The sequence below is a fragment of the Bicyclus anynana genome, chromosome 6 (assembly GCF_947172395.1).
Source record: "Bicyclus anynana chromosome 6, ilBicAnyn1.1, whole genome shotgun sequence".
NCBI lineage: Eukaryota > Metazoa > Arthropoda > Insecta > Lepidoptera > Nymphalidae > Bicyclus > Bicyclus anynana.
In genome coordinates, this window is record NC_069088.1 from 18,639,947 (window position 1) to 18,665,434 (window position 25,488).

Here is a 25,488-nt window from a genome sequence, read left to right on the forward strand (position 1 = left end):
AAAAGTAATAGGTACAAGAACCCCTCTAGGAGAGGGTGAAGGCCTCCTCCAGTTCAGACCATCTCTGCCGATCTTTGGCTAGTTTAGCCCATGTATTGCCAGCGATTTTTGCGATGTCGTCGGACCACCTACCAAGTGGTCGGCCAACTCGCCTGTAACCCGGGGGGCCTGACCACGATGTCAGTCTTGTTGTCCAACGATCGTCACTCATCCTTGCTACATGGCCTGCCCATCGCCATTTTTGTTTTAGAGAGTATTGAAGAGCATCTGTAACCTTGGTTTTTTGACGTATGGTAGAATGTCGTATCTTCTGAATTTTTTTAATTTTCATAATACTTCTCTCCATACTTCTTTGACAAGTTCTAATTTTGTTTTTTGTACGAACATTGTACTTCCATGTTTGGCAAGCATATGTTATTGATGGCAGCACACAAGTGTTTAAAACCTTTGTTTTAATTCTCATCGGCATGTTACTTTTTAGAATTTCCTTAAGTGTCCAAAACTTTTTCCATCCACCCTTGATCCTTCTTTCTACCTCTAGATCATTACTTTGGCTGTGAAAGGAAATTTGTTTGCCTAAGTACATGTACCTGCTTACGTATTCTATAGGCATGTTATCGAGATATATAGGGTGATCAGCAAAGTTTGTCATAATTTTTGTTTTACTAAGGTTAATTTCTAAGCCAACGTCTCTACTTGCTATATTTAAACTTTGCAGCATTAAATTTAATTCGTTGCTGTTTTCTGATAGCAATACGATGTCGTCAGCAAATCTTAAATGGCTCAGGTATTTTCCGTTTACTTTTACTCCATAATTTTGCCAATTTAGCTTACTAAACACCATCTCAAGGACAGCTATAAAGATTCTAGGGGAGCAAGGGTCGCCCTGTCTTACGCCTCTACTAATGTGTATAGTTTGCCCTAGTCTCTCTAGTTTCACTTTACTAGTACACTCTTTATATAGATATTTTAAAATTCTAATATATATGGGCTCTACATTTTGAGAATGTAGAGCTTCCCAAATTGCCGAGTGGAGTACAGTATCGAACGCCTTTTGGTAGTCTATGAAGACCATGTACACTGGTTTCCTAAACTCTTGATATTTCTCTATAATCATTTCTAATGAGTGTATGTGGTCGACCGTTGAAAAACCCTTCCTGAATCCGGCTTGTTCGATTGGTTGGTGTTTTTCTAGCGATTTACTGATCCTTTTCTCTAAAAGTGAAGCAAAAAGTTTATAAATTGTGGAGAGTAGGCTTATTGGCCTATAGTTGCTAATATTTTTAGGGTCGCCCTTCTTGTATAATAAAATTATGTTTGATTGAGACCACTGTCTAGGAGTATTACCAGATCTTAAAATCATGTTAAATAGATGAACTAGTGGTGTAGTCAGAAGCTCCCCTGCTGTTTTAATAGCTTCGTTGGTAATTTTGTCAGGGCCTGGACTCTTCTCTGTTTTTAGCTTCTTTATTTCTCTGATTATTTCTAATTCGTCAAACAGCTCTATCGCTACATCATTATCCTCACACACAACACTGTTTGGTGATTGACCCTGTAGGCTATACAAATCTCTATAGAAAGCTGTTGCTGCGTGTAGTATGTCTGATCTAGTTTTTAAGGCTTTTGTTGTCCCTTGTAGTCCTTCGATCCAGGTTTTGTGTGAATTTAGCTGTCTGTAAGCTTTTTTAAGACCACCGGTAGCGTTTAAGTGTTTTTCAAATAAATTTGAGCGATAATGCCTATAATCGTTTCTGATTCTTTTACTTATAAGTTTATAAAGAGCTTTAATTTGGTTTTTTATTGCGCGTGTTTTTGGCTTAATACTATGTAGTTTTTGCCTTCGGTTAATTAAATTTCTTGTGTGTTCGGAGATAATATAGTTATATGTGTTTTGAGTCTTGGGCGTCTTTGCCTTATTTTGGCAGTCCTCAACTACTCCGATTATTCTGTCATAGTATGTATGGACAGCCTCGTTTTTGTCTGGAAGTAAATCGATATTGGCAATATTTAATAGCTCTCTATACGTTGATATTTCTTCGTCTGACTTAAGTATGCTTTTTGAACTGTTGGTATACTGCTTTCTACTAGGCTTTATCTTCTGCAGTCCGAATGTGGCCCGGACTAATCTGTGGTCTGAAGGGTAGGGTACATTTATCACTGTTATATTTGAGACATTTTTATGTAAATTGGTTAAAATATAATCTATTTCATTTTTGGTTTTACCATCAGGTGACCTCCAAGTCCACCTCTGCTTTGCATTTTTTTTGAAAAATGTATTGACAATAGCCAGTTTGTTTTCGTATGCAAATTCGACAAGTCTTTCACCTCTACTGTTGCGCTCTCCATAGCCATTATTCTTCATTATTATGCATTCCTCTGGTTTTGGCTGGCCAATTTTCGCATTGAAATCGCCCATTACTATTATATTATTCGTATTTGAGAGTGCTAAAGCTTCGTCGATAGTGTTATAAAATTTCTCTACATCTTCGTCACTTGCTGAGTCCGTAGGAGCATAAGCTTGTATGAGACTAACCTTGAAGTTGTTGAAGTTTAGGTTTAGTAGCGCTACTCTTTCTGATAAACCAGAAATGCACTCAATGTAGTTTTTCAGATATTTTTTTATAATAAAACCGATGCCATAAAGCCCAGGAGTTTCTCCTTTGTAGTAGAAAATGAAATCATCATGCTCTTGAATTGAGTTTCCAAGCCTTCGTATTTCGGATAGGCCTATTATGTCATATTTAATATTATTCAGTGAGTTGGTAAATTCTAGTAGCCGTTCATAGGTTGATAGAGTTCGGACATTGTAAGTTGCTATATAGAATAAGTTGGGATTTAAGTTGGACATAATGTTTTCTTGATTTGTTTTCTCTGGAGGGTTGTGGTCTGTATCTCCCACGGTGACCGGCCGGATTGGGAGAGCGAGAGGAGGCGTTATTGGTTGCTATTTTAAGTTAGTGTTAGCATCAACCAGGGATATTACATTTCCTATGGGTGTAGTTTTCGTATTTCGAGGTGCAAAGAAAGTACTCATAGAAGTTTTGGTTTTTTTGCTTATTTGGGAAGGTGTTTTGCCGCTTTCGGTACTTGGTGGTGATGATGAATACGTGCGTTTCTTTTCTGCCTTTTTCTCTAAAATAACTATTTTATCATGTTTGAGTACAGCAATTTGGCCCTCGTTTCTTAGCTTGTTAACTTGCTGCTGAAGAGACTTTCTTTTTTCTAACGTTTTTTGAGTGAACTCTTCTTTCAAATTGAACGTAGAGAGTAAAAGGGCTTTTTTGTTTTTCAATATTTCTAGTTTTTTCCCCATCGTAAGTAGTGTAATCGACACGGGTCTATCTTTAGTTCCTCTTTTTCCGATGCGTCTAATGGACTCTATATCGGAGGTAGAGCAGGGTACCTTCATAATTTGGGAAATTACGTCAACTACTTTTGTTTGGAGTTGAAAGTAGTTTTTTTCATCATCCGGTATCCCAAAGAACACTAGATTTTTCTTTACATTTTGTCTTTCTAGGTACTCAATTTGTCTCTCCTGTTTTTCCAATTTTCCTTCAAGTTTCTTGTATTTATTATCAATTTCCTGAAACTTCTCATTAACATTTTTATTGATTTCGCTTGTTATGCTTATTTGCATCTCTTTCATTTCTTTCTTTTGGATGGCCAGGTCGGTTTGAATACATTTTAAAATCTGGGTAATTTCTTCCATTTTTGATAAATAACCAGAGTTAATCGAGTTGCGCACTTAACAAATTCAAAATTTTTAATCTCACACAAAAGTCCTTATGTCACGAGTTTATTTTCAGTGGACTAAATTTTATTTATAAAAATAGTGTTTTTCGCAAAAAAAAAAAAAAAAACCCCGGTTTCGCGACAGCAGCGCCGCCTCACGTGTCCGCCATTATATACATGCAAGTACGAAAACATTTGCAAAAAAGCAAGACTTTCAAACACATGAAGTAGTGATCCGAACGGAAAAACCGTTAAAATAATGATCACGTACTATTTTCAAATGAAATTTGAAATTTTACATAATTTAACGTTAATTACATTAACGTTGTATGTAACAACGTAATAAAATATAAAGTACTCACAGCGAATTCACTTCACTTATTACACTTTATCTTGCAATGTCGGGTACCAACTGATTGCAAGATGTTGCTTCGACGGTAAACAAAACGCCAATGAGCTAAAGTCGCGCTCAGCGATTTACGAAACTTCCCGAGCCCGACACCGCCAGGTGGCGCCACATAGCCAGACGTGACGTCAATAAAAGTACGAAAACTGGTATGAAATCGACGGAAACGGAAATGCTACTCTCAATATAAAGCTTCCAGTTACGGTCAATATTTTAATGACTTTTTTAATTTCTTATTTTCATCAAATTCAATTTATGAAACCAATGTCTGAAGAAATTTTGTGATTCTTTTCTGATATTTTAGCGATGTAAGTAAGAAGTTATACTACGATTTACATGACGCTCGGCCGTCCGCGTGCATCATTGTGTACGCGTAGTTTCTTATAAAACTTAATTTAAAAATTATGTATTTTTAAAATTTTCCAAACGTCAAAAACAATACTGAACTATTTATGACCATTTAAAAAAAAGTGTGCAACTAGCCTATTCATTAAATATGTTCATACGAGTACATGAATATTCTTCATCTTTTCCTTCTGAGCCACTCAACTTCCGGTTCTTAGAAGTACGTGTGGAGTTCACAATCTCGCGAGATAGCTTATAAACTAACGGTATTTACTAATTATTATTATTACTAGTAACATGGCAACTGGCCGCAAACTCAGCCTATGTGTGTTGCTGAAAAAAGAGAAGAAGAATTGTGGAATTATACATATAATCTCAAAAATTATTATTATCAAATCGTGCTGCCTCTATTTAAGAATAAATGCAAAAATTTCTCACTTTGTATTTAAAGGTAGCTTCGCTAACAATCTTACCCTGAATACGAATTGGAGGTGGGAGGTCATCAAACCTTAGCCGCAACGAAACGAAAGCATCCTCTAAACGCTGCATTTCTATAACTAGGAATCACCAGTTTGCATTGGTTGATCTCCCGCGTCGCTCCTCGATCCTTCCGCCAAAGCAGTCGGTTACAATGCCACTCATGGTCTTGTCATTAATGGTCTTTTGCCCCGTTACAATGTGCACACATATTGTTAAAGTAATAGAGGTCTCTACTAACCTGACGCGCGGCGCCCGACACAACCGCGTGACAGGCGTACAGACCACCACCATTGTATCTCTTATAGCTTACAGATAATGATTGCGTTTGTCACGACCGACCCGCGGCACAACCGCACCCAGTCTACCCTAACGCACCTGTCAATTGACAAGGCCACGACCCGCAGGTGTACGGCGTGACGGTGCGCGCCACGGACGGCGGGCGGCCGGCGCTGTGGGCCGAGGCCACGCTCGTGGTGGAGGTGGCGGACGTGGACGAGAACTTGCACGCGCCCGAGTTCGCCGAGCGGCCGGCGCTGGCGGCGCGCGTGCGCGAGGACGCGCCGCCGGGCACGCTGGTGCTGACCGCCGCCGCCGCCGACGCCGACCCGCCGGGCCGCGACTCGCGCCTCGCCTACTACCTGCTGGCCGGCTCGGGCCTGGCGCACTTCTCGGTGGACGACGCGGGCGCGGTGCGCACGCAGACGCCGCTGGACCGCGAGACCACGCCGCACTACTGGCTCACGCTGTGCGCGCAGGACCACGCGCTGGCGCCGCGCCACTCCTGCGTGCAGCTGTTCGTGGAGGTGGAGGACGTCAACGACGTGGCGCCGTGGCCCGAGCGCGCCGAGTACGCGGCGGCCGTGCCCGAGCACTGCGCGGCCGGCACGCTGGTGGCGCGCGTGCGCGCCGCGGACGGCGACGCGGCGCCGGCGCCCGCGCGCCTGCGCTACTCCATCGCGGCCGGCAACCCCGACGGCCTGTTCGCCGTGGACGAGGCCACGGGCGAGGTGCGCACCACGGGGCGAGCGCTGGACCGCGAGGCGCAGGCCACGCACGCGCTGGAGGTGGCCGTGAGCGACGGCGCGCTGACGGGCTCGGCGCGCGTGCGCGTGCAGCTGCTGGACCTCAACGACCACGCGCCCGCCTTCACGCAGCGCTTCTACGACGTGCGCGCGCCCGCGCCGCCCGCCGACGACCAGGTGCGTGCTCCGCGCGTTCGCGCTCGCGTCCGTTCGAACGCTCGTCCGCTGACCGTCGACGATTGCACACAGGACGACGAGGCGGCGTCCGGCGAGGCGCTCGAGAACAGCTCGGAGGCGGAGGCCGAGGCCGAGGCCGAAGCGGACGAGGACGAGGAGCGCGGCGCGTGGGACGAGTGGGACGGCGCCGAGTCCGTCGGCGCATACGTCACCACGGTGAGTAGTGCGACGAGTACGATTTTTTTTTAAATATTTTACAAAATAAAAGAAACGATTCGGACGGCGGGCGTCCGCAGGTGGCGGCGTTCGACAGCGACGCCGGCGAGAACGGCACCGTGCGCTACAGCGCCCGCGCCCGCGGCGCCGCGCGCGGCCTGCTGCGCGTGCACGCGCGCTCCGGCCGCGTGTACGCCGCGCCACGCCTGCCGCCCGCGCCGCGCCGCGCGCTGGAGCTGGCCGTGCGCGCCTGCGACGCCGGTCGCCCGCCGCGCTGCGCAGTGGCGCGCGTGCGCGTGCGCGTCGTGCCGCCCGGCGCCGGCGCCCCGCCCGCGCTGCGCGCGCCGCCGCCGCTGCAGGTGGCCGAGCTGGACGCGCCCGGCTTCCTGCTGACGCTGCTGCAGGCCGCCGACCCCGAGGGAGACGCGCTGTACTACGACATCGTGGGCGGCGACCCGGACCGCCACTTCGCCGTGGGGCGCGAGGACGGCAGCGTGGTGCTAGCGCACCGCCTGCTGTGGGAGCGGCGCGCGCACTACGCGCTCAACGTGTCGGTGAGCGACGGGCGCGGCGCCGCGCACGCGCTGCTGCACGTGGCCGTGGTCAACGACGCGCACGAGGCGGGCGTGGCCTTCTCGCGCGACGAGTACGCGGCGGAGGTGTCGGAGGGCGCGCGGCCCGGCGCCGAGCTGCTGCGCCTGCGCGCGACGGCGGGCGAGGGCGCGCGCCTGCTGTTCGGGCTGCAAGCGGCGCGCGCGCCGCGCGACCTGGCGCTGTTCCGGCTGGACGAGCTGACGGGCTCGCTGGCGCTGGCGCGGCCGCTGGACCGCGAGGCGGCCGCCGTGCACGAGCTGACGGTGTGGGCGCGCGACCAGGCGCCGCGCGCCGCCGTGGCCTTCGCGCGCGTCACGGTGCGCGTGCTGGACGAGGACGAGCACGCGCCCGAGTGGGGCCGGCGGCTGTGCACGGCGCGCCTGCCGCGCGGCGCGGGCGCGGGCGCGCTGGTGGCGCCGCTGCGCGCGGCGGACCGCGACGCGGGCGAGGCGGCGCGCGTGCTGTACTCGCTGGCGGGCGACGCGGGCGGGCAGTTCTCCGTGGACGAGCTGGGCGACGTGCGCCTGGCGCGCGCGCTGCCGCCGGCCGGCCCGCGCGAGTACGCGCTGCTGGTGCGCGCCGCCAACCCGCCGCCGTCGGCGCGCGCCGCCGCGCTGCCGCTGCAGGTGCTGGTGGTGGAGCCCGAGGACGCGCCGCCGCGCTTCGCCGACGCCGCGCTGGCGCTGGAGGTGGCGGAGGACGCGGCGCCGGGCACGGTGCTGGCGGCGCTGGAGGCGCGCAGCGAGTCGGCGCTGCGCTACGAGCTGCTGGGCGCGCGCGGCGCGTTCCGGCTGGACCCCGCGTTCGGCGTGCTGAGCGTGGCGGCGCCGCTGGACTACGAGACGGAGGACTCCTACAACCTCACCGTCGTCGCCACGAACATGGTACGAACATACTCGCAGGTGTAGTCAGGCGCACTTCGTAGCAAAAGTACATGGCGCCCTGTACAGTGTACATAGCGCCCTGTACAGTGTACATGGCGCCCTGTACAGTGTACAGGGCCGAAGTCGGGCGCGCTTCGCACACACGCCGCGACGCACCCGTTCGTTGACTCTACAACGTGCAATTGCAAAATCAATTTGCAAACTCAGATATTTTTATTTTTTCCAGTACTAAAATGTTAATTTAAAAATCTAAAAACAATACAGAACAATTTTAAGACATACTAAAACAAACAACCGTCTACAGAAAAGATTTTCTTTGATTTTACAAAGAGTACAAACCTATACAAACATAACAAAATATTTATCTATTCTATAAGAACCTAGTTCTTTTGGAGCTTTTTTACCCGACTGCAAGAAGGTTTTCGCGCGTATATTGTATGTATATAATATTCTTTATTACCTCATATCTTCCCAACCATTGAACGGATTTACGTAATTAGGATATCGTTAGATTTGTCTCAATAACCCAAGTGTTCTTAGTAAGGTGAAACTAAAAAAAAATTACAAGACGACTGTGAGACGCTATGGACTCGAGGTGAAAAAAAAATTTTTTTTTCTAATAATGCAATATGTGTATCAAATTCAAGAGCTTTTTGTGAGGATTCTAAAATGGTACATCATGGCCATGTTTAAAAAAGCTACAATCAGAAAAACGTTATGTATTAGTTGTCTATAGGTACATAAATTAATTAAACAAATAAAAAAACCCGACTGCATAAAGTATAAAAAAACTGAAAAGAATAAAAACAAGCTCAGTCCAGAAGTGTAGAAAGCAATTAGAAAACAGTCGGGACCTTAGATATTGGATAGAATGATTTTCTTCTACATTATTTAATATACCATGTCCAGATTGAATTGCGCTATTTGGTAAATAAACAAACCCTTTTGTCGATGCCAAACTTTTATAACAGTTTCCAGAACCATCAAGCTATTAAAACACGAAAAATGTATGGTCGCACCGAGAATTTCAAAGAAAACCCAAATTTGACTTATGATTAGATTTAATATTAGAAACTACAGCTAAGTTACAAGTAAGTGCCTGTTTACTCCAAAGTTGGGAGTAAAAGTGTTAAAATAATTATTACATATTGTGAAAGAGTAGGTGACGCTCATACAAAGGAATGCGGCCGAACAATGGGTGCAATCTTGCACTTTTGGCAAGGGCTGCCTCACGTACTCGCTGCAGGGTTGCCTCGCGTAACACCTCTCTCCGTAGAACAGCGCCTGAACACCTTTGATGTGAAGGAAGCTGGGGGTTGATCAGGGTCAAACCTTGTTCTGACTTCAGGGACTACAATTTCCGTTGGTCCTTCTTTAATAGATTGTGTATAGGACGAGATGGCCAAATAAAATCCGGTATCTTGAACTTAACTTTATTGGTGGTAATTACATATAAGTAACAAACAGAGACGCGTCTAATCGTGCCCAGTTAATAGGCCAGAATAAAACTATCAATTTATGACTTGCAAAAAATACTAATAACCCCTGTCCAGAGACTTTACAGCTGACGTGCAACTGCGTGATTGCTCCATTATTTAAAACAGGCGTTTCGGTCGTAGACATGCCCCCGGGCGTTGATGTCTTGACATTCAACCAACTCAAACACTGTCACTGATGGGCAGTGGGCAAATTCTGCTGAAGGATCGCTTTATGACTCCAGTGGATGTCTTCACATCTGCAACTCTTGCGACATTATCCTTCCCAGGGTACAATGCTACTATTCGACCCAGTTTCCACTTCAACGGAGGTAAATGATCTTCCTTTAAAAGAACCAATGAGTTGATTTGCATTGGCTGAGTCGGAACCTGCCATTTAGTACGGATTTGCAGCTCCGACACGTACTCTTTGGTCCACCGTGCCCAAAAATGCTGTCGAAGTTGCTCAATTCGATGATAGCGGCTGAGATGATTGGTTTTGATCTCTTGGTAATCCTTGACTGGAAGTCCAGTGAGGGGTCGTCCAATTAAAAAGTGTCCAGGAGTTAATGCCGTGAAATCATCAGGATCCGACGAAAGTGGAGTGAGTGGCCGAGAATTTAATATCGCTTCTATTTGGGTTAAAACAGTATACAACTCGTCAAAGGTAAAATTACAATTTCCTAGCACTCTATATAAATGGAACTTAACAGATTTCACTCCCGCCTCCCAAATACCACCAAAATGAGGCGAATAAGCAGGAATAAAATGGAAATCAATTCCTTCATTTGCGAAATCGCTAGATAAGGAGCTAGAGTTATCCTGTAAGAATCGTGCTAGATCATTGTACGCTCCAATAAATGACTTTCCATTATCTGAGGACAGATGGCGCGGTTTTCCGCGGCGCGAAATGAACTTTTTGATGGTTGATATGTAACTGTTGCTCGTTAAGTCACTTACTAATTCTAAATGAATGGCTTTAGTAGTGAGACATATAAAAATCGCAATATACACCTTTACGATACGACATCCACGTCCCTGACGACTAGCTGACGAAATTGGGCCCGCGTAGTCAATGCCGACGGATTCAAAGGGGAAACCCCCGGGCGTGAGGCGCTGTTGCGGTAGATTGCCCATAATAGGAGCTACAACCTTTCCCTTCATTCGAGTGCATTTAATGCAGCGGCGATAAATTGCCTTTGCTAAATTTCGACCACCAATAGGCCAATAGACTTCCCTAATTGAAGCTAACAATAGTTGAGGCCCGGCATGCATGAGCTTCGTATGTTCATATTCAAATAATAATTTTGTAAATCGATGTGTGGACTGTAATATTAAAGGATACTTTTTATCATACGAAAATTCAGAATTTCCTAAACGACCTCCGACCCTAAGCAAATTGTTTTCATCTAAAAATGCGTTGAATTTAATTAATGCACTCTTTTTAGGTAAAGATTTCTTTTGTATTAACGTCTCATATTCAGGAAACGATTCCCTTTGAACCATGCTAACAATTACGCGCAATGACTTACTCAATTCGGAGTCGGTTAGGAAGTCGGTTTTTGAACGCCTACCCTGACATGCTTCAATAAATCGTAACATATAAGCTACGGTACGCTTGAGCCTATTAAATTTAGAAAAGCGGTCAAAATTTATGAGATTAATGATATCTGAAGAAGTATCAGATTTTGCTAAACACGATATTTCCGTACGCGTTTCAGGTAGCGATTCGGAATTTATTACTGTGGAAGGCCACCGGGTTTCCGGTTCCTTCAAAAAGCTTGGGCCTGACCACCACATATCAAGAGATTCGAGAGCGCCAACGCTTACTCCGCGTGATACATAATCCGCTGGGTTATCCTCGGAGGAAACGTGTCGCCACGTACAATTACTGGTTCTATCTAAGATGTCACCAACACGATTGCGAACAAATGTGTTTAATTTACACGGTAACATCTTCAACCAGCCTAATACGATTGTAGAATCAGTCCAGATTACAGTCCGTGTAGCCTGAACTCTTAACGAACTAGTAACCTTTTCATAAAGTTTGGCAGCGACCTGAGCACCACATAATTCAAGCCTAGGAATAGTGGTGGCTTTTATGGGCGCTACCCTACTCTTAGCGCATAATAAGCGGACTAAAATCTTTCCGTGACTATCTACGCTACGAACGTAAAAACAGGCACCATATGCTTGTTCGGAAGCGTCAGAGAAAATATGAAATTCTAATTGCACGAAAGATTGTACTAACACGCAGCGCGGTACGCGTAAATTATTTAAAACATTTAAGTTTTTACTGATATCCAACCAATTTTTATGGACTGTCGAAGGTAAAGAATCATCCCACGATAAATTCTGTAACCATAAACTTTGTAACAACATTTTAAATTTTATAATAACCGGGGAGGCTAGTCCTAACGGATCGAATATCTGGGAAACTACAGAAAGAATTTCGCGTTTGGAGTTTCCTTCAAACTTTGATGCACTAATCGGAAAATAAAGCTGATCCGATTCCGGATACCAACCTAAACCTAAGGTTTTACTTGGTTCAATACCGCCTATGTTCAGATCATGCGAGGACTTTGTGAACTCTGATACTAATTGTGGATCATTAGATTTCCACTTTCTAAGTGGTAACTGAGCTGAAGCGAGTGTGGCTGAGACTTTATTACGTATTTCAAGCACGGTGCTTAGGTCGTCTCCGCCTGTCAGTAAGTCATCGACATAAAAATCGTGCAGGATGACCTCAGCAATCCGTTTGTCATCGCATTCAAGTCCTAACTGCTTAAGACACCTAGTAGCGAGAAAGGGTGCGCTAGCAGTACCGTACGTTACGGTATTAAGTTCAAACGCCTTAAGCGGTTCGGCAGGATCATCGCGCCAAATAATTCGCTGTAAATGCCTATCACTAGGATGCACAAGTATCTGACGGTACATCTTTTCTACGTCAGCTATAATGATGTACTTGTGCTGCCTAAATCTTAATAGAATGGATAACAGATCATCCTGTACCGTTGGACCCACCATTTGAATACTGTTAAAAGTTGCATTGTTAGTTTTGCTTGAAAAGCTTGCATTAAATACCACCCTCAATTTAGATCCACGTAAAATGCCATGATGCGGTATAAAGTTAGCATTGCATTCCGATACTAACTCACATTCAGACATATGCCCTAGTGTCTGATATTCCGACATAAATTCGCGGTACATCTTATAAAGTTTCGGTTCTTTAAGAAGTTTACGTTCCAGAGAAATAAAACACTGCTTAGCTCGAAATAAAGTATCGCTTAAAACAGTAGAATCATATTTTAACGGTATTCTTACCTGAAAGCGACCATCCGATAAGCGCGAGGTATATTTTGTAAAGTGTTCCTCACATAACTTTTGCTCTGATGAGAGAATAGAACGGTTATTTAAATTATTTACTTCTTCTAAAGTCCAAAAACGAGCTAGTTGATTTTGAATATTATCATTCGACATATCACTAGTCGAGTCGGTGTTTACAAAATTACACCGAATGGGGTTAGATACCGATAACGGTAATAACTTCATTGGGCCAGATACTATCCAACCTAGCTTAGTCTCACAAAGTGTAGGTTGATCCCTACCTAAATTAATTCTTTGCGATCCTAGAATGTCCCAAAAAACATCAGCACCTATGATCAAGTCGACTGACGACGGCGAATGAAAATGAGGATCCGCTAAACAAACGTCAGTAGGTATATTAAGACTTGACACGTCGAGAGGCCGACAAGGTACATTATCTGTTAAAGACGGCAAAATGAAACAGTTTAAATTAATTGAAAATTGTTCATTTAATGACTTCATGTGTAGGTGACACATTTTATTTATTCGCGATGTGACATTATTTATACCTAGCACACGTCGATCGATGTGATCGTAAGGCAAATTTAACAAACGAAACATTTTGTCTGATAACAAACATGATGTGCTACCGGAATCCAAAACAGCGCGACCGATATGTTCGCGATTGTTCGAATCGTACAATTTAACTAGCGCAGTCGATAATAAAACGTCTCCGCGGCGTCTAGTTCCTACTTGACTCGCGGAAGACACGCTCGCCGATAATGTTAAATTGTTAATTGGATTGCCGGCGGACGGAGTCGCGCTGATGATACTACTGTCAACGCGCTCAGCAGGCACAGCAGGTTTCAGTTTGTCTGCAACACAGACCAAAAAGGAATGTCTCCGTTTACAAAATTTGCAACCTGGCTTTTTGCACCGATTGGCAAAGTGAGAGCGACTAAGACAAACAAAACAGACCTTTAATGTAGGTAGTAGTCGCAAACGCGCTTCGTTACTTAAAGCTAAAAATTGAGAGCAACTATTTAGTTTGTGATCGCCACTGCACTTTGGACACGAATCTGTCGAATCTGTGGGTTTACTATTAACTATAAAATTACTATTAATATGATTACCATTATTCGTGGAAACAAATGTTTTTAGTTTGGGTTGTTTAGATGGTTGTTGCGTATGACGTGAAAATTCAATTGTCTCAAGTACATTTATACGTAACTTCATAAAGTCAAAAAAGTGTCGTAGCTCAATTTTGTGTTCCTGATCCAAACGACCTTTGTACTCTTCCCATTCACGGTACGTTTTACTGTCTAATTTATTAGAGACCATGTGAATGAGAAGAGTATCCCATTGTTGGACAGGCTCACCTAATGAACCAAGAGCACGAAGGTTTTTATTTAGATGGTCCAATATATTTTTTAAGGTTGCCGCGGACTCCCGTGTGACCGGGTCGATGTTAAAAAGAGCCGAAACATGATTTTGTATTAACAATCGTTTATTGTCGAACCGATCACACAAGAGGTTCCAAGCTACTTGATAGTTATTAGATGTACACTCCATGGACTGAATGACCACAGCAGCGGACCCCTCTAAAGACGTACGCAGGTAGTGAAATTTGTTCACTTCGTCAATAGACTCGTTATTGTGGATGAGGCTAGTAAAGGTGTCGCGAAACTCGAGCCAACTATTATATGTACCACTAAACGTAGGTAGCTGTATAGTAGGTAACTTAACTGGCGGTCTGTTACCAGTCCGTAGACTGCATTCACTTGGAAGCGGCACTTGTGACCTTTTATAATTAGAATAAATGTCTTGTGCTTTGCTGAGTACACTATAATAACGAGATTCAAACTCGTCTCTTTCAAGTAATTGCGAATCCATGTTGTCCGCAATACACTCTAATCGAGTTTGAGTCTCATCAAATTGGGCGTACAATAATTCCAGCTTACCGAATCTCAATTCCAACTCATTCGCTTCCTTGGACGACAACTGTGTTGTTTTATTTTCAAGTAACTGCACAAACCCGGAGAATATGGTAATTCTACCTTTAAAGTTACTTCTCTTTTTAGTTAACTCAGCAAATTCCTTATTATTTTCAGTCATTTTGGAAGACGGTGAGTGATAAACCTATCAGGTATTTAGTTTCTGTAAACACAAAAAAAACATTAAAAATACCTAATACAAAACCTATGTTGCAATACTTATCAAATTACAGCAGGTACACAATACGAATTAAATCTACTGCACTAAGTACTTATACTACTTTACTATTCAAACAAAAAAGTACAAATAATTTATACTACTTTACTATTCAAACTACTTTTATTACTTGTAATATGATTCTATAACAACATAAGAAACAATAAGACATAATTTGAATACTATAAAACACTTAATAATTCGCTAACAACCTAATAAAATGTTAGAACAAAGAATACAACCAGTTCAAATTCCAAGTACGCACGGGCACATCTCACTCCACTATGTATTTTCTTTATTCCATATCCTCATATTCTGTTGCTCAGTGATGAGTTGATGGATGCAATCTTCAGTGTATGTATGTACCTGAATTCTTTGTCGTATATTGCCAGGAATGGGGAAGGAGATATAAGGATTTGAACTTATTAGGAATCATAGATAATCTAAACAAGGTATATATTTGAGGAAGAACTATTGGGAATTTAAGAACTATAATAATTTCATTATCTTTATAATAATAACCTACTCTAATTATTTCATAATATTCTCTCATATCAACCTCAATTATATTGTCGCTGTTATACAAACTTCGCAACTTGCTGAATATATTATTAAGCGATTTTCTCTGAATAATTGAATGATGTAAAGTCGACACTTTAATAAAGGCTAACACATTTTGCAATCTAAGTATCTCTTGCGAAATCGCGTCGACGTTGTCGTCGATTATTAAGAATGTTTGTGCTAAATGTGCATATTTAACGATTATTTTTAAGCACTCTTTTAAGACGGGACTTAGCAACGGGTCCTCGGCTTTTCTTAGTGTAAATGTGTATCGGTAAATTGGCAGTGATTTCGTCACGCGTATAGCGTGGGGCCAATTTTTGTCTAGGAGCAATGGGGTTTTTAATGTAAACCTGTTGCTCAGGGGAGTACTCTACTTCTGTTTTGCGATTACTATTGCGCTTATTAGTCATATCTGCTCGTTGTGAGGTACATGATTCATGAATTAAGTTATAGACTTTAGTCATTTTATATTTGTGATCTGTCATGTATTGCTGTAAAAGATGAGATGAAAGGTCAATATCAAATGGATCTCGTGGGTCAAAGTGACCAGTAATAATTTCTATTGGCTTACACTTAGTAAAGCTGTGTATAGAACTATTATATGCTAGAAGTGCGTAAGATATGAGGTTAGTAGTTGCTTCGCTCTTATGTTCAAGTTTTAGTAAGCGTAAATGTTCTAGTAAAGTTGAATGAAATCTCTCAACGATACCGTTTTCGTTAGGTGTGTGAGGTGCCACTCTATGATGCTGAATTTTATGAAACTTAACAAATTCTGTTAAAAGTTAATTTACAAATTCGGGTCCGTTGTCAGTCACTATAGTGATAGGTAACGAATGATGTGTGCAATAGATAAGAAATGCTTGAATAACGCTAACAGCTGTTCCATCGCGTAAGTAATACGCTTGAGCATATTTTGAAAACGCGTCTACTATGGTTAAGAATTTATCACCCTGTATAGTAAGTATATCCATGTGAATTAACTCAAATGGTTTACCGGGTGGTGGTACGATTCGAAATTGTTGTTTTATGGGATTTCGATCATACTTTGCCTGTCCACAGATAGTACAACCACTGATAAATTTAGTGATATGCTCTCTCATTTTAGGCCAGTAGTATCTACGTGACAAGGCTAGAAAACACTCGTTAATACCGCGATGGTTAGTTTTACCATCATGATGCTTGTTAATAATCTCCTGTTGTTTAAGGTATTCTGGAACATTTTCTAACTCTTTCCTTACAAGAACCAAGTTCATGGCTGAACTTTTAAAGTTATTTTGTATGATAGCTGTTATTCTAGTCATAGCGTCAAAGGGATTGATGAGATAATCTGCTTAGTGAACTTATTTAATGGTTCCTCTGAGATTGGTACTTCCAAGATGGGGTTTTCCGCATCAGAATGAACTGTGATGGTTCTAGAATCATCAGTGCCTTCAGAAGCCGTAAGGGTTCTGGAGTCATCTGACCTTATGGAAGGGTTTACAAGTATTGAACTAATTTCTTCGATATTTAACTGAATTCGAGATAGAGCATCAGCGTTTGTGTTATATTTGCCCTGTTTATAGACAACTACGAAGTCGTATTCAGTTAATTTCAAACGCCATCTTGTAAGTCTCGAATTTGGCTCTTTTAAACTCATCACCCATTGCAAGGGTTTATGATCCGTTAATATTTTAAATTTCCGACCAAATAAATAGGGTCTGAAATACTTGGTAGCCCATACGATGGCAAGAAGCTCTTTTTCTATTGTGCTGTAATTCAGCTCGCTAGAGTTCAGAGTTCTCGAGGCATAAGCGATAGGTTTATCTGAGCCAATAGTACCCTGAGATAACACAGCTCCAATAGCAACATTGGATGCATCAGTTGTTAAAATAAATTCCCTTGTAAAGTCTGGGTACTGAAGAATCGGGTCATTGGTCAAAAGTGTCTTGCAATGTTCAAAACACTTGACGTTGTTTTGGTCTATGGTTATTTTAGAACCCTTTTTAAGGCATTGAGTTAGCGGTTTCGTAATACGTGCGAAATCGGGAATGAACTTTCTGTAATACCCTAAGAGACCTAAAAAGCGTTTTATTTCGGTAGGTGTTTTAGGAATAGGGTATTCCTTAATAGCCTTAATTTTATTAGGATTTGGCTTCACCCCGTCTCTGCATATGACGTGTCCTAGGAAATCGGTTTCCAACTTTAAGAATTCAGATTTATCCATCTGTATTTTAAAATTGGATTCGCGTAATCTATTAAATACTTTTTCGAGGTTAACCATCATCTCTTGTAGTGACGTGATAAAAACAATGATATCATCTAAGTAAACTAGGCAGATATTATTCTGCAGATCTCTTAGCACATTATCCATGACCCTTTGAAAGGTGGATGGTGAGTTCTTTAGCCCCATTGCCATTCTAAGGTACTCATAGTGTTCTTTTTCAACATTAAACCCTGTTTTCGGGATGTCAGAGGGGTCCATTTCGACTTGATGAAACCCACTTGCTAAATCTAAAGTGGTAAAATACTGACATTTACCTAATTTATCTAATACGTCCGTTATGTTTGGGATCGGATATTTATCGTTAATAGTTTTTTCTATAAGCTTCCTAAAATCTACAACTATTCGCCATTTAGTTTTACCAGACGCATCTGCCTTTTTGGGCACGACCCAGATAGGCGAACTCCATGCAGAATCGGATGGTCGAATAATATTCTGTTCTAGCATTTTTGCAATTTGTTCCTGTATTTCCTGTCGGTGGACATAAGGATAACGATAACTTTTGGTATATACAGGAACTTCGTCCGTCGTTTTAATACGATGTTTTATCTTGTTAGTGAATGTTAATGGTTCACCATCTATGTAAAATATATCTGCATAACGTGAACACAATGCCTGAAGGTTAGCAAGTTCCTCAGGATTCAGATGGTCTGTTCTAAGCTTAGATAAAACTTCGGATACGCGCTCAGGAGAGTTTTGAACATAATTACTCTCAATGTTAAAAAATTCACCTTCAATCGGTCTATCCATAGAAAATATTATGTCATTATCAGAATTATTATGTACTTCAACCCAACCACGATTATTCTCTACCGCGGTTACGCAATCGGTAATAGTGCAGTTACACATGATTTCATCTTGTACTAAGACATCTCCATCTGGGATATTAATAGGTAATTTCATTAACTTAGACGATTGAGCAGGAATTATGTCTTCGTACAAGTTAACATTACGAGAATCGTAAATTTGTAAAGGTATTTTTGCGTTTCTCGTTGTTAGTACTTTATTCTTAAGGTCTATGTTAGAATCCCAAGCAGTTAGTAAATCTAAACCTAGTAACCCATCGAAGTACTTATGAAAATCGTACACGAATAAAGCCATGTCGCCTTGTTCCTTGTATTCGTTAAAACAAGGTAACGTGATAGAATGATTATGTGAACTCGTAAAATTTGAATTTGTTACTTCGAATGGTTCATAGTTTAAAGGCCAATTATAGAAATAAGTTTGGACAGCTTGCGGGCTTATAAAGGATTGATTTGCACCCGTATCGATCAAGATTTTAAGAGGTGTGTGGGTGATGTTTATGTGGTAAATGATTTGATAGGCTAAAGAAGGTTATTGCGTGTCTCTGTCAGGAATCCAATGATAAACCAAGTAGATGAACTAATTAATGTTTATTAACACACACGAATGATATAACTTTAAGATACATAAAATGGCTTAACTAAGCGGACTGGTTATAATGAATACAAGAACACGAGCGTTGGTAGGGACGAGTTAGGAACGACTGCCTTAACTTCACATCGTAGCGAACGTTCTTACAGAAAATGTTTACCTAGCAGTTTGCCTGCTTAGGGTTCACTGCAAACGGTATTTGTGATTGAATATAAGGCACGCTACAAGGTGGATCTTTTATCTGAACATACATAAGCTGTCTTTGCGTTTGCAAATTTATTTCTATTTTTGCTTGTCTGTATTGGGACGCTTCTGAAAATCCTCCTGTGTAGAAGAAGGGTCCTCTACTTCCTCTACAGTCATGCTATCAGTGTACTCGCAATCGGCTTCATAGTATTCAGGGTATTGCTCGCATGTATAGTAATAAGGTTCGTATTCGAGATAGGCATTATCATAATCGTACAAACAACCTAGCTCGTTGAGATTTACATCGCGAGATTTGAAATAGTTAGACGGCGGCGGGTTGCCATGCTGTCTCCAATCGTGTCCAGTCATCGGCATTTGTCTCTGGACAAAAGGTGTTACACCACTCATAGGACGCGGGGAGTTATAATTTAATGTCTGATGCTGAGGTCTTGGAGGCATTCTGAACACATTACTTCCCGGTTTATAATTAGGTGGGGGTGCACGGAACATTTGTTGCGTACGAGTTGTACCCCTTGGTGGTGGTACCAGGCTCGGACCAGGTCTCCAGCCTTGCGAACCTTGGTTCGTCATGCCTTGCTGACGTGATGGTCCAGGCATGTTATTATAACCCGGTGTCATTGGAGGGTTAAAGATTTTACTGGTGGAACATTGTTAAAGTGATTAAAAGGAAGTCTAAAATTCATAGTAGTTGGTGGTAATTGTCTGTCTGTCAAGTCTTTCTTATGCGGTCCACCGTCATTGCGTTGTTGAATATAGAGGGTGTTCAATTCCTCCTGTACGAATTGAAGTGCTTTCTCCATAGAATTAGGTCGCATACAACGAATCCTAGAACCTAGTGGGTCTTTTAGTCCTCGTAGGTAGGCTTGTAGCGTCAACTTGGAATATAATACCCTTTTCGCCTCGACTGTAGTTGGTATGGTTTCATGCAGACTAATAAAGGTAATTATTGTACTGAACAAGTCTTGGCATCTTTCATAGAACTCTTGGGGACTACTATTGCCTTGACACTGAAGGGATAAATCATTATAAAGCGCGGTCTCATCGCGTTGATCAGCAAAATTATTAATTAGTGCATTTCGGATACCGTGCCAGTTATCTGGAACTCCATAGGAGTTTATAAGCCTAGCAACCGGTCCTGTTACTTTATTAAGGATGCCGTTAAATAGTGCCAAATTGGATAAATCGTTACCAGGCTCCGATTTAAAATGCGTTAATACTAATTGATCACATAGATTGATAAATCGCGTCAGGACATGTGGATTACCATCAAATTTGGGCACTAATCTAAGTGACTTGAAAATAGTATCTGTATCGTTCGACATGTCTATATCTATATTTCTATTCTTGTCTATTGTACTATTCCTACTATTCCTATTGCTAACCCTAGTACGTTGTTTCCGTGGATGGAAAATCTTGTAAAACTAAAAATAATTATTAAATTTTAATTAATTAAAAATCGATAATTAAACGCGGAATTAATAAAGGATAGGAAATACTATAAATAAGGATGGCAAATACTTTAAAGATTCAAAGTACTTACATTTGGTTTTTCTCTGATGAATCTATGTCCGGATTCTTCTCGGCCACAACCACGATGTAGATTCGATATCGCCGGGTCAGGTACTTCAGTTCCCTAATTACCTAAGCGATTCTGCCGGTGTTGTCTAATTTAAGCCATTTCTGACAGGACCACATGAAACAACACTGTCTGCAAAATCTAAATTTATAAGATATTCTCACATGGCTTGAATTAATACATCACCGGCTTAGCACCGCCTTCATACTGATCAGCAGGTAGAACATATTATGATGTTATTTTTCGCTTTTTAGTAGGTACGTTTTTAGGTTTTGAAGTCGGTTGTATTTTTTTTATTTCTAATTGCTTTCTACACTTTTGGACTGAGCTTGTTTTTATTCTTTTCAGTTTTTTTTTTTATACTTTATGCAGTCGGGTTTTTATTTGTTTAATTAATTTATTTATTTCACATTTTTTAGTTACGATAGATGGTTAATTTCGGATTTATTTATTACGTTTATTACAAAGTGTTTATAACTTCACTTCACAAACCTGCTCGCACCTATAGTCATCCGCCTCGCGTATTTTGTATAGACAACTAATAAATAACGTTTTTCTAATTGTAGTTTTTTTTAAACATGGACATGATATACCATTTTAGAATCCTCACAAAAAGTTCTTGAATTTGATACCCATATTAGAAAAAAAAATTTTTTTTTTTTACCTCGAGTCTATAGCGTCTCACAGTCGTCTGGTTATTTTTTTTTTAGTTTCACCTATCTAAGAACACTTGGGTTATTGAGACAAATTAACGATAGCCTTATTACGTAAATCCGTTTAGTGGTTTGGAAGATATGAGGTAATAAAGAATATTACATACATACATACATACAAGATACGCGCGAAAAACATAACCCTTCTTGCAGTCGGGTAAAAATACGCGAGGCGGATGATTATTTATGTGCGAGCAGGTTTGTGAAGTAAAATTATAAAACAGACTAAATATATTGATTATAAAAATCGGCTAAGTGCGTCGGATTCGCCCACCGAACGTTCCGTAGATATTTTGAATATTTAATTAACCTCGGTTGGACGTATAAATTATCGTACTTTGTAATAAACGTAAATAAATAAATCGTACCTATCGTAAAACGTAAATAAATCCAAATTTAACCATCTATCGTAACTAAAAAGTGTGAAATAAATAAATAAATTAAACAAATAAACAACCCGACTGCATAACGTATAAAAAAACTGAAAAGAAAAAAGCTCAGTTCAGAATTATATGCTTATGCTTAGTTAGAGCTTTCTACTTGTCAGTGCGAATCAGTGCGGGACCCGCCTTCCTCAGCGCGGTCGGTGTCCTTCTCCAGTAGTTTTGTTTCGCCATCCAAATCTCCCAAGGTTTCACGTGTGGCCTTTTGTGTTCAGAGCTAGCTTACTCCTAGACGGATTACTTCAGCACCAAAACACGTAAGTCGGTTTCTGCTAAGGAACCAACGCAATAGTGGCGGGACTTCCACTAGCATTCATTTTCATCGTTCCGCTACAAGCTCCCCGGCGGCCGATGACCCGCTTCTTGTCCGTGTCGCTGTCCGCAACCCTCGGGGCGTGCGGTGTCTGAACTCTGATTGTAACGAGCCGTCGTCGCGCAGGGCGGCGGCAGCGCGCGCGCCCGCGTGGCCGTGCACGTGCTGGACCGCAACGAGTTCCCGCCGCGCCTGCTGCAGCGCGCCTACCGCGGCCGCGTGTCCGAGGCGGCGCCCGCGGGCGCGCTGGTGGCCGACGCCGCCGCGCCGCCCGGCACGCCGCTCGTGCTGGCCACGGCCGACGGCGACTCGCCCGCCAACCGCCAGCGCGCCTTCGAGGTGCTGGAGCCCGAGGCCGCCGCGCTGTTCCGCGTCGACGCCGTCACGGGCGCGTTGCGGCTCGCCGCGCCGCTGGACCGCGAGCGCGCCGCGCGCCACAGCTTCACCGTGCGCGTGCTGGACGCCGGCCACCCGCGCCTGCCCGCGCACTCCAGCGCCGCCGTCACCGTGGACGTGCTGGACGAGAACGACTGCGCGCCCGCTTTCTCGCAGCCCGCCTACGCCGCCGAGCTGCTGCTGCCCACGGCGCCCGGCGTGCTGGTGCTGGCGCTGGCCGCCGCCGACGCCGACGACCCCGCCGGCCGCCCGCCGCTGGCCTTCGACCTGGTGGAGGGCGACGCGCGCGCCTTCGCGCTGTCGGCCGCCGGCGAGCTGCGCGTGGCGGACGCGGCGCTGGCGCCGGGCGCGCACCGGCTGCGCGTGCGCGTGTCGGACGGCGCGCACGCCGCCACGGCGCGCGTGGAGGTGACGGCGCACGCGCCCGAGCCCGCGGGGCTGGCCTTCCAGCAGACGGACTACTACGCGGCGGTGGTGGAGAACTCGACGCGCGCCGGCGTGCTGTGCGTGGTGGGCGTGCTGGGCGCGGCGCTGGGCGAGCACGTGACGTTCCGCATCCTCAACCCGACGCCGGGCTTCGCCGTGGGCGCCACGTCGGGCGCGGTGCGCAGCACGGGGCTGGCGCTGGACCGCGAGACGCGCGCCGCGTACGCGCTGCTGCTGGAGGCGCGCGGCGGCGAGCGCGTGGCGCACGCGCGCCTGCACGTGGCGGTGACGGACGTCAACGACAACTGCCCGCAGTTCGTGGGCCGGCCGTACGTGGCGGCCGTGCCGGCGGGCGCGGGGCCCGGCGCCGCCGTGCTGCAGGTGCGCGCCGTGGACGCCGACGCCGGCGACAACGGCGAGGTGAGGCTCGTCTGCTGCGTCGCGACTGCATGCGACTACATGCGGCGCACGACCGGCGGTGTTCGAGTGACAGTTAGCTTGTACTGTTACGAGTCATGTGTCGTTAGTGTAATCGCGGAATATACTATTTCACCCCTTCTATTTATGTTTTCGCATGTTGTTTCGTATAAACCTAATAACTGAAATAAATGTATGGAGGCTTTTTGAAACTTTAAAAGTTCTACAAAAAAGTCCGCGACACCATATATCTATCTTCTATATATTAGCAGATATAGTACCTTTTATGTTTTAAAAATTATAAATTTTATATACTTAGGTTTGCGTCATTATTTATGCTACTCAACTTAATTCCTTATCAAAATAAATTATTTAATAATCACAAGGATATTATGGAGATAAGATTTGCCCTTTATAGTATGTTAATTAGTTAAATAGTTTCGGAGATAATACAAAATTTCTAAAAGACGCAGAAATTCCGCTACATGACGCCCCGCGCTTTCAATTACGTAGTTCCCGTTCCTGTGTGAATATGGGAATCAAACATAGCCTATGACACTAGCTTTCTATTGGTAAAACAATCTTTCAAATCGGTCCAGTAGATCCAAAGATTATAATTTTAGCATAGAAGTCTCTATTTTCCTTTGTCATCGCACCACGCTGGACCGATTTTGCTAAGGGTAGGGGTAAGTTAGGAAATGTATAGGGTAGGGTAGGGTAGGGTACAGGTAGGGTAGGGGTTGTGTAAGGGTAGGGTAGGGGTAAAGGTAGGGTAGGGGTAGATTGGGGTAGGGCAGGGTAGGGGAGTGTATGCCTAGGTTAGGGGTAGGATACAGTTAGGGTACGGGTAGGGTAGGAGTAGGGTAGAGGTAGGAGATCGATACTGAAGCCTATTTTCTATTTATTGTCTGTCTGTTTGCCTTTTTTTGACCGGGCATCACGCTGAAACTACAGAATGAATTCAAATGCTACTTAAGACGATTTGAGACCATAATACGTAGAAGGATAATAGGATACTTTTTGTCGCGAAAACAAAATCAGAAATGGGTGAAGTAGGGGTAGAAAGTTTGCACGGAAAGTCCTTAATTTTTCTAGGTACATTTGTAAATGTAAAATGATAAGTGGACTATTTATTAGGTATAAGTTATAAAACTTGCAAAATAGAATGTGAAATAGGGGTTGAAAGTTGACATCGATTTTTACGCGGACGAAGTCGCGGGCGTCCGCTAGTCGTATTATATGACAATCCGCGCCACGATTGCTTATATTAGTCATCGCTGCACTGGCTTGCTATCGCTTACCTTCTATTGCAATTTGAACTCAAATTGCTGCGTCAAACGTTCTATTTTTGTAATTACTAATTACCTAATCTTTTTCTATCATGCCAAAAAATTGAATCGAAGGAGTTAATAAAATGTAAATGAGAATAGCGTGGGATCTATATTATGGAACACCTAAGCCCTGAAGCAAAGGCACTGCCAGCGCAGGCTAGGAAGTTCAAAAAGGAAAATTGTTGGCAATTAGTATGATCGCGAAATGGAAATTATTATGAGGTATGAAAACTAAATGTACCTACTGATATATTTTGTTAAATTTTAAGTTTGCGACTGTGATGTAATTGCTATCACTGAAACCTGGTTAAACCAGTGTTATTGGTAACGAATTATTCGATGAGAGATATCACTTGTTCCGCCAGGATCGTGGCTGAGTCAAACAACAAGCAAGATGTTGGTTAATTGCAGTGCTGAAAAAAATACAAATAGTATAGGATGTTTGAGTAGGAAGGGTCTTCTGAATGAAAGAAATTCCTTGGACTCAAATTTTATCTCCATGTTCAGATGTTGAAAAAATGTTAGCTGCTTTTTACTCTATTGTTAAGGAAGTTATTACAAAGCGAATTCCTCTTAAATGTTCAAAAAATGTTCAGTAT

The 25,488-nt window shown here is 43.5% G+C and overlaps 2 protein-coding genes across 3 annotated transcripts in view; one reads left to right on the forward strand and one right to left on the reverse strand.

Moving 5' to 3' along the window:
• LOC112052112 (fat-like cadherin-related tumor suppressor homolog) overlaps positions 1-25,488 on the forward strand; it is a 70,615-nt gene that overhangs the window by 27,732 nt on the left and 17,395 nt on the right. For both annotated transcript variants that reach the window (XM_052882248.1, XM_052882249.1), the window contains exons 4-7: positions 5,368-6,162; positions 6,235-6,378; positions 6,459-7,856; positions 22,446-23,561. In XM_052882248.1, the coding sequence (XP_052738208.1) occupies positions 5,368-6,162; positions 6,235-6,378; positions 6,459-7,856; positions 22,446-23,561 (3,453 nt within the window). The remainder of the gene's footprint in view (positions 1-5,367; positions 6,163-6,234; positions 6,379-6,458; positions 7,857-22,445; positions 23,562-25,488) is intronic.
• Positions 9,436-14,906, reverse strand: LOC128198201 (uncharacterized). The gene is made up of 2 exons (XM_052882250.1): positions 14,599-14,906; positions 9,436-13,512 (listed from the first exon to the last, which is right to left on the reverse strand). Exons 1-2 carry the CDS (start codon positions 14,750-14,752, stop codon positions 9,515-9,517), a joined length of 4,152 nt encoding a protein of 1,383 aa, XP_052738210.1. The 5' UTR covers positions 14,753-14,906; the 3' UTR covers positions 9,436-9,514.

Bases quoted from the DNA above. Each gene is read 5' to 3' on its own strand.
- LOC128198201 (XM_052882250.1), bottom strand. From the start codon at position 14,752: ATGACTGAAAATAATAAGGAATTTGCTGAGTTAACTAAAAAGAGAAGT. The intron at 13,513-14,598 runs GTAAGCTGGAAT...TCTGTGTTGCAG, and splicing joins TGAGTTGGAATTGAGATTCG to ACAAACTGAAACCTGCTGTG.